Source organism: Siniperca chuatsi, linkage group LG22 (assembly GCF_020085105.1).
Source record: "Siniperca chuatsi isolate FFG_IHB_CAS linkage group LG22, ASM2008510v1, whole genome shotgun sequence".
NCBI lineage: Eukaryota > Metazoa > Chordata > Actinopteri > Centrarchiformes > Sinipercidae > Siniperca > Siniperca chuatsi.
In genome coordinates this window covers 6313265-6323347 of record NC_058063.1, presented here as the reverse complement: position 1 = coordinate 6323347, position 10083 = coordinate 6313265, and the positions used below count along the sequence as shown (strand labels likewise).

Sequence of the window (10083 nt, the reverse complement as noted above, 5' to 3'; positions counted from 1 at the left end):
TTTTTTTTGTTTTGTTCCTCTTCTTGCCCCTAAAACGGACCACATAAAAGTAAAAGTTTAAGTCCAGAAGAATGAGATAGTCTTTCTTCAGGTTATTTGATAAAATATAATCTTGGTAATTTTACACAAGCTGTGCTAAGGTGAAAAAGGTGACGCTTCTAAAGTCAGAAATTTGTAAATCTAAAAAGATAAATTAAACACTTGCCTAGCCTTCATCATGAAGGATAAAAAATACAATGTGTGGCTATATTTCTACAGATTTTTTTTGTGTAGACACTAACCAGCAGGCAACAAATAGCAACAGTAAAATCTTAACCACAAGAAGACCGATTTTCAGCCATAACCACACACAGCAAAGACCTAGCAGAAAGATCAAGAACGATGCTACTTAAAAAAGTTGCCAGTATATATCAACCCCTTCTGACACTGATTCACTACTCCACTCATCAACTTACACAAACAGACTAACTGACCTTCACAAGATGCATCAATATCTGCTTTCAGAGTTGTGGGAAGGTACAAACTCTGCGCTGGATTTGAACCGGCCACCCTCCGGTTCCCAAGCCAAGTCCAAACAATATGGTCAAGAAAACAAATAGCAGGAAAAAGGACATTGAGTATATTGTGTTGAAAATCTTCTTTTTTAACCATCAGTTACTGAAGCCATTTCTGAGTTTAACCATTCACTTGGTATAAAGCATCTGTACTGTTGAGAGATTGCCATGAATGGGCTTAAAGCGTGATCTAACATGAATTCATAGAGACCTGGTTGTGGGTGTCAGGTGGGTGGATTCACCAAGAAGACTATAAAGTTGCAATTTGACAATTTTAAAAAAGTACACAGTGAATGAACACTTTAACAACTTGTGTCAGCAGCTGGGCCTTGGAGGATGATTGTAGGATATGTGTAATGGATGGGCAATAGCAAATAATCACCAATCCACAGAACAACAATAAATACCTCAATAACATTTGGGGTGATGTCACCAAATTCAGAATACACAATTTGTCTCAGTCTTGCCTGTATGGGGTCTAACAGCGGATGTCTTCACAGGGTACCTCTTGTGGCCACTTAAGTCATCTGCAGTGGATCGACACCATGATATCAGAGTATACCTTTACATCATAGTGGGCCAGGTTTATCCATCCATGGCCATCATGAGATGTTTTGAATGTGAATGTGGAGATTGGCCTGGGCTGACATTAAATTCCCAGCCTGAATTATAATCCCAGTCCGGCCCTGGGTCGGCATCATTTTAGTCTCTGTGCATTCAGTGGAGAGAGACTGCCAAAAGAGAAGGAATACGTCTTTGGGTTAATCCAAACTTGCATGTCGTGTCATCTTAGCTGGCTAGCTAAATGTTGGTATGATTGTGTGCGTGTGTGTGTGTGAAGCCGAGAGCATTACTGTGAGGATAGTACTGTGTGTGGTCACTGGGCGAGGTGTTGTGAATTGCTACAATGTGTGTGCTGGCTGCTTGTTAAACTGTAGTGTCTCATTTCTATTCCCACTCATTAAATACGATGGATGTGATGTGTGAAGGGGCCAGTATACTCCGTCAGAACTGCTACTCTGATGGTCGAATAGCTTCATAAACCCCCTCCCCCCACACCTTTCAGATGTCTGAATGGGGGATCAATGTCCGACCATTTCTGTAACTTTCTGAAACGGATGATCCGACAGTCACACCCACTTTACGCTGTGATTGGTCAGCTGTGCGGATGTGAGAGAGAAGCCAGGGTTTGAACTTCTCTCTCCAGCTCACTTTTTTCATTCTTGACACAGCTATTTCTGTCACTTTTCATGTGAACAACCGAGTGCAGCACTATGAATGTCTTCCAGGAGAGACTGTCTGAAAATGTGCTGCTTTATCCCGATATTTAAAGATATGGCATCTCCCCTTCTCTATGGCAACCTGCTTTTCAGACATTTCTTTCTTTTTTTTAATAGTTACCACAGTAATGTTTTTCTTTTTTTAAATTAATTAGAAGTAACAAGTAACTGACATTTTTCAAGTAACATGCAGGCAGCAGGCAAGACTGAGTGCATATCACAGTGGAGATGGATGGGAGCTGCACCTGCTGTAGTTTTGCTGTGATCTGTCATGTCTTAAACATGTACAGCCTGTGGAGGGAACGGTTTCATATGAGGCTGAAAAGTGTCACTCTACTTCAGGCATCTTTTCACAAAGATACATAAAACACTATGTGAAGATAAAACAGCGTGTGTGTCTGTCAGAGGTGTAAAGATACAGATACAGATATCTCCCTGATACAGACAGTGCTGTTTCTCACCACAGTGCAAAGTGCAACAACTGGCATGTCATGAATATTTATATTCATAAATACAACTTCCAATCATTTAAAAAAAGATTGAATTTTTATTCAGACATGTAACAGATTGACGTCAAAGTTAAAATATCCAGTTTCCAAAACATCTTCATAAATGTAGAACCTGATCACTTTGTCGACTTGACAGAAGAAGGTCAGCCAGTATTCACTGCTTCATTTCAGACTTTATTCTTACAGAGCTTCGATCTAACAGGCCTCATGATTCTCACATCAGCTGTGCTCAGACCACACTGTGCTGTCTCTTCCTGTCAAACAAGTGATGTGAAACTCAATCACTCCTCCACTGCTGCAGACCTCCATCTATCTATTGTCTATATGGACAGTAACCACAGTCAGATAAAATTAGGAAGACAGAGAGTGAGAGAGACATGAGAGTAAAGGCACATATGTTTAGTAATTGGATTATTTTACAATTTTTTCAGTAAGAAAATGGTAACTCCTCCCTCCACCCACAAAAGAACACAGCAGTGGATTAATATGATAAAAGCATCAGTTCCACTCTGAACCACTCTGAGTCTTTCTGCTGGCAGCATAAATAACACGAGTTTCCACTTCTCTCTCTGATGCAGGCCTCCTGTTTTTTATTGATGTTGAATACAAACTCAGTGCTGCATCTTTCAGGTCATCAGAGTCCAGATTCTGTAAAGAGTCCACCCAGTTACACACGTCAAATAGCTGAGTTTGTGAGAAAAACTAAATCATGACTTGACATGACTCGACCAAATTTAACGTATTAAAACATGATGATGATAGTAAACGATGAAACTTAATTCACCTCACGCTGTTGTGGTTTCTGTTCTTCACTGGCAGCTGAATGACAGAGACAATACGTCGAATCAGGTGACAAACATGAAAATTTGAATTTTTTTTAACATATTCACAAAACATGAAAACATAGAAAGAGTAGCTTTAAAAAAAGTACCTGTCTGAAGTTTCCTGATTTCGACAACCAGACCAACTACGACCATTACGAGGAAAACAGTCAGACCGCCCAGGATCACACTCATCAGCTTTGCTATTCCGTCAGACTCTGCTAAAAGAAAGATAAACTTTACTGGCTTGAGAACTGCTAACATTAAACTGACAAAAGTTAAGTTAGTCATACTGTTTTCATCTTAAGACGACTAGAAGTGAAGAAATCTTAAAGAAAATCTTACTTTTAGACTGTCTGTCAACGTCTTCTTGAGATTCTTCACTGCCTTTTAACAAAATGAAGATACATTTAATCTTGATTTTACTTTGAAAAAATTGTGTCACACTCCTTTGTTATGACAATGATTAAATAGCCACACATGTTCTTATAGGGCAATCATTAAATTAGCAAACACAGAAAGACATAACAGAAGAACTGACACCACAGGATTTTATAATAATCTTACCTTCAACATTTAAATGTATCACACTTAAAACTGTCCGTCCCGCTGTGTTAAATCCGCAGAAATACAGCCCAGAGTCAGAAAAATTCACTCTCTTAATTTTAAGAGAGACAGCGGAGGTGTTGGATCCCATTTCAAATTTTCCATTTTTAAATCCATCCAAGTATAAAGGTTTGCTCTTAGATCTGATCATAGTGGAAATGGAGCTGGCCTTGGTTCTGTTGACCACTCTGAACCATAATGCCAAAGAGTCAGATTCGGGCGTCTTAGAGCACAGCAGCATGGCTTCTTCACCAGGCTGGACATTCACAGTCTGAGACTCAGAAGCTGAGACAGAGATCCAGCCTGAAACAAACAGCAGACGACAAGAGACTTTTTTCAAAGTAACATAAAGAGAAACAATACCTCATAATTAATGTAATGATAAGTAACTCATTTTAGTTCTGCTGGTTTAGAGAAAGTTGCCAAAGAAGTTGATGAGAGTAATACAATGGCAGTACTTACTGAGGCTGCAGAGAATCAAAGCTGTTATCAAGGTGAAGTTCATCATTGTGTGTATGACTGAAGCTCTGCAAAGTCCGTAAGTCAACTCTGACCAGGAAGGCTGCTCTCAATGTAAAGAGGCGGGGTGTTTTTTTTTTTGTTTTGTTTTTTTTCTCTTCTTGCCCCTAAAACGGACCACATACATGTTTGTTGAAGTAGAAGTTTATGTCAAGGAGTTTGAGACAGTCATTCTTCATGTTATTTGATCAAATCTAATCTTGGTAATTTTCCAAAAGCAGTCCAAGGATATAGAAAAGATATATCAGTGCATCTAATACAAGCATCAAGTTTAATCTTCTCATCCAAAAGAAAGTCAGGATATTTCATGCTTAAAGAAAGTGTATGGACTGACTGATTGAGTAACAGCAAGCTGCAGAAGTTGAGGTCATACTCATGTTAATGTTAAGACACAGCAAAGTGCTTCATGTCTAGTTGTACATCAAATACAGTTGGAAACAAGTGCTTCCAAACAGGCCCAAGGAGAAACAACATAAAGGCAACTGCAATCTTAAATCATCTGATGCATGAAACATGAATATTTTGTTATAGTCGCTCCATCCTATGCTTCTAGTGCATTTTTGTTAACGTGAGTGCATCTGAAACTTTGATAAATATTGTTCCTTTTTGCAAGTGATGATCTGAAAATCGGGTATTTCAAAGGTGGTCCTAAGATCATTTGGATCCCACCTCAGAGGTGGATGTGACGTAGATTGACAAATAGCCTAGGGCTCACTTCTCCAAGATATTGTTACCCAAGATGTTCGTTACATTAAACTCTTAAATTGAATGTGCCCGTCAAATGTGAAAGTGTTTTAGTTCTAACAGAACCAACATTAGCCCAGTCTGAAAGTCAGGAGAGCAGCAAACAAGACTGTCCTTTCACTGTGTTTGCAGTGTAATAAAATCATCTGGCACCTGGATGGAAGTCCTCATTCAATGTATGTGTAACACACTTCATTGAGTGTAAATCATTTTGACTTACTGAGTGCTACATTAACAGTAAAACTTATTTGAAAATCAGTGTGTTGTAAGCCGACCTCATCGGGTATCAATCCAACAATTATTACGAATTCCTTTTGCTAAATACAACATTTGGCCACCATTTCTGTGTAGTAGAAGACACACAAAAGTGATAAGGGCTTCCACTAAGGATCAGCAGAAACGTTTATTAAAACAATCAATTGCTTACAGAATGGAAACACCTGATAAATTGCACTGATTGCAGTCACACCAAAAATAACCCAATCAATTAAGAAAGCCATATGCAAAATAGAACATGGCCAATACAGCCTGGTGGCAAAGGATGGACAGCCTTAATAAATGGTGCTGGAGCTATTTGATAACTAAACTCCAGACCCTTTTCAGCCAACGTCATAAAAAATATGCGTGCATATGTTGGCAATGGAAGAGGATCAATGGAGTTAGCAAGCTTTTTAACATTGAATTAAAACCAGCATCAAAATGTCTGTTTGTTGCATGTTCGGTTGTCAGAATCGATATTCCAACAGTGTACTCAAGTTCTACAGAATTCCGACGGATCATCCTGTTAAACCTGTTGACTACCACTGGACCAAGGACACAATCACAAATGCTGGCGTTTGTAGTGCCCATTTTTTATCATGTAAGGTTATTGATCTAATCTTTTATTTCACTGGAAAGTCTGGTTTACATAAACAATTGTCGGTCAGATGTAAACTAATAATCTAATGTTTAAGTTTGATAAGCAGTGTTAGCTGGTATTAGCTTTGTCGAGTGTGTGTGTGTTTTATTTTCAGGCGAGGCATCAATGGACTCAATATTAACTTTAGTGACCTCCGATTGGTGTAATCAGGAGTCGTTACCACCAAAGTGAATAACAATCTTACTGTATTTACGTTTATCCTTAGCCAGCAGTTTTAAATATTATAATATATAATATATAAGATTCAACATCGCCCGCTCTGGCCCCAGGAATACATTTGACTATGGTCGCTGGTGTCGCTAACTTCACGTTTCTCAAAATGGAGCTGCCAATACTCAGAGTTGGTTTCTCAGCAGGTGTGCCACTGAGTGGGGAGAACTTGTTAGAAACTATCATAGATAGTTAGTCACTATAATAAGGAATCAAACTAATGATTGATTCCTTCCTAGATGATTCATCTAGTGATGAGCTAGAGCAGCAAATATACGCTACTAGTAACACACAAGCACCGGTGACCGGAAATGAGACAATATACTTATCACAGCATGTCAGCACATATTAGTTCTCATAGCATCATAGCTTACAAAAATAACAACAAGCGTATAAAGAATTTGCCAAAAACTTATTCTTAAGGACCACCTATTGGTTGTGTTGATGAAATTAAGGCTGGGCTTAAGGTATACTGACTTAGCATATAGACATTTAAGGTATCAAACAGCACTATATCGAATATTTGTCAGAGTAGGATGCCTGCTATGGCCATGATCCTCAAGCCATTCATTAAATGGCCAAGTAAGGCAGCCATACTTAAGAATATGCCCAAAATAAAGCAGAACTTTAAAAGATGCCGGAGCATAGGCTAATAGATTTTGCAGAAATTTTCATAGCTAGACCCAGTAATCTGACTGCCAGGACCCAGACATGGTCAAATTATGAACACAACAACACCATTACATATTTGATCGGCATCACTCCAGCTGGGGCGATTTAATTTCCCTTTCATACAAACAAATCACTAAAGAGTCAGGTTTCTTAGAACTTTTGGAGCCTAAAGATGAGATTTTAGCAGATAGGGGATTTCTAATCAGAGACAATCTTGCAGTTTATGATGCCACCTGTCGTATAATTTCATAAAAGGAAAAAAGCATCTCTCTACACAGGAAGTGGACTCATCTAGACAACTTTCATGTATTAGGAGCCATGTGGAACGAATCATTGGACGGTGGACGAACCTTAAGATTTTGCAAACAGTTATTCCAGTGTCACAGGTTAACATACTAGATGATGTTGTGACTGTGTGTGGTACCCTCCCAAATCTCTGTAAGAGTGTTGTTCCCACTGAATTGAATGAATTGAGTCATTTCACAAACAACATTGCATTGTGAATTGTCAAAACGTGTACCATTGCTTAGCAAGGAATATTTCGTTGTCTCTGTGTATGAGTTATGATATAGTGAATTACATTTTTAAAACATGTACTTATTTAGGATTTCATTTTCATCATCATTAGCTGCCCCTGATGTGTATAATGGTCCTTTCCCCCCAGATGATCTCAACAGTTTAGAGTGCAATATCACTTTTGTTTGTAGTTAACAAAGAGTTTCATTCTCATTCCAAAACGAGATATGTAACATTTGAGAAATATGACTCTTTGTACAAAAAATATATAGGTGCCATTAAAGTAAATCATATTATGGAAGAGTAGCATTTTAAGTTTTTTTTTTAAGCTACTGTATATTAAGCCTTTTGCTTAAGGTAATTTAGGTATTTCCCCCCACCAAAAATCTGTCATAGAAATATTCCTTGATAATTGTAGGTAGCAAAATATCTCGTATATAATAATATAACATAACGTATATGGCATTATGGAATGAAACTTTAGATGTCTTGTTGCAAGTGCATTTACATACGGACAGCAGTCAATAACAAGAAACACAACATAAAATGTAAGGTACAGGTCATTATGTTTCCAACATTGTCAATGAAGGAAATTCATCTTTGACATTCCCTACAGAACCATGTTGCTGGCTTCCTCTTGACCTGTACACAGCTGTAGTGAAAGTGGTTGTTGCATTTAACACAGTTATCATTTTGCAAACATCTGGCCTGTCACAGTATTTGCAGGCCCCCTGTGTCGTCAATGCAGGGTCATATCTTCTTCTCAGTAGTTCAGGCAACACACTTGAGATAAAGAACTCTTGTGCTTTTGGCAAAGCTTCCGGCAGAAACTCTTGATTTCTCAGGATATGTTGCACAATGAACTCCTCCTTCGTCCACAACACAAAGTGACAGTAGTTAATGTCACACACAAACATGTGGAGTTGAATTTGATAGTAGTATGGGTGTAAATGCTTCTTGCCTTCTGTACTTCCCTGAAGGACACTTTATCTCTACAACCCCTTTGCCACAGCACGTACATCTTGCTATCCCATCTGGAGATGATCCAAGGAGTGATGGCGAGAGAGAAAAGTGGCTGATGGTATGCCGCTCTGTTCCACCGGCACATACCGTTTCCTACCGGCAGGTGCCGCTTAACAATGGTAAGCCACTGTCACACCAGTACCCTGATGCATATGCAAATGCGATGCCAATGAGATAGTTTTTCAACAAGCACTGCCGGTTTTTTTTCTTTCTTTATTGACAATGTTAGCACAACATAGGGCTTTAAATAAAGGAATGTTTTCATGTTTCTGCCGTTGTTCTGTTGTTGTGATAAGTGCGATATGCTTTTGAAAGGACAGTAAAGTACTATCATCTCTACTGATGTACTCAAAAGCTCATATTGGAGCTAGCCCTAGCTAACATGGCTATTGTTAGCCTTGCCACCGTAGCCAGCCTGACAAATCGATAACGGAAATTTAGAACCGACCAACCAAATAATACTTAGGGTGAAATACTACTTGTTGTTGCTATGTTTAATTTATTAGTGGAAAACAATCACAAATTACATCATACAATGCTCCACATCGGGGAGCATTTACTAGACATACATATGGCATATTATTTATTATTCACCATAAACACGTTGACAGAGTTACGTCATCGTACATAAGCTGATTTCTACCCGCATTGATATGATTGGCACAGTCCTCGGGTATGTTCTCACTATGATCTATCTTCAGATAGTCTGAAATGACAATATGTGTGCGCATTGATTACACCATATAGCCTAGTTTTACTGTAAATTACAACATTGGTGTGAATCTACAGAGGCAGGTTCCTGCAGCTGGAAAGAGTGACTGCTCCTTCTGAGAGGGCATGCATGTTTCTTTTACCCTAGTGAAAGGGGGTGGAAGGCACTGCAACTGAAGTGAATAGCCCAGAGGTAGTGTGAATTTTATCAATATGGATAGTTGCACAACTGATGCTATTCTTGAAAAAAGGCTTGCACGGGGTGTGTAGCTAGTTGTGGTTAAACAGCTTTATGGCAGCAAAGTGGCTTCTGAAAATCTCCTGCCAAGCTTTGAGACCTTCCTCAAGATACAGATACCTCACTGACAAGTACAATTGGTAGGTGGATGTCACATACTGTATATATATTTGTACTTATAAATACCTTTTGTCATCAGTTTTTTTAAATACTTCGTTTTTAATTCATGTTGCCACTTCTCACTTCCCCCAGGCCCAGGCATTTCTGAGGAACTTTCCAGACCTGCCATTCTCCACCTGTCCACCAGTCCTTCAGTGTATATCTCCAGCTCACCAGCCCTTTCTCATTGCTGGTTTATCACGTTGTGCATTTGTGTTGCAGTCATCTATACCTGTTCCATTTTTTTCCCTTTACCTGATTTTCTGCCTGATATCTGCTACCTGTGTTTTATAACCTGTTGCCTGTTTATGATCAGTTTGCCTGCCTTGCCACTCTGGATTTTTCGACTTGTTTGGACTGCCTTGTCGTGCCCGACTGTAAGCCTGTTAATTTGAACATTGTTTAAGTCCTTTTCTACGACCTGTTCTGCTGCAGTATCTGCATTTAGATCCTCAATCTTAATGACTCGTAAACACATCCGTGACATATATAGCATTAATTTCACACGTTATGATATCACAGTTTAAATATTCAGTCTGGATGTTGATGTACTGTGTGGTTTTCCAAAGCTTCAGCTCTAAAGGCTTTGAATTTTTTTAGCG

General features: G+C 38.9%; 1 protein-coding gene across 1 annotated transcript; it reads right to left on the bottom strand.

Annotated features, from left to right (window-relative positions):
* Window positions 1-2412: 2412 nt before the first annotated feature.
* Window positions 2413-4760, bottom strand: LOC122869814. Its single transcript, XM_044183138.1, has 6 exons — window positions 4233-4760; window positions 3732-4073; window positions 3510-3551; window positions 3275-3382; window positions 3128-3162; window positions 2413-2991 (listed from the first exon to the last, which is right to left on the bottom strand). Exons 1-6 carry the CDS (start codon window positions 4276-4278, stop codon window positions 2842-2844), a joined length of 723 nt encoding a protein of 240 aa, XP_044039073.1. The 5' UTR covers window positions 4279-4760; the 3' UTR covers window positions 2413-2841.
* Between the last annotated feature and the right edge of the window lie 5323 nt (window positions 4761-10083).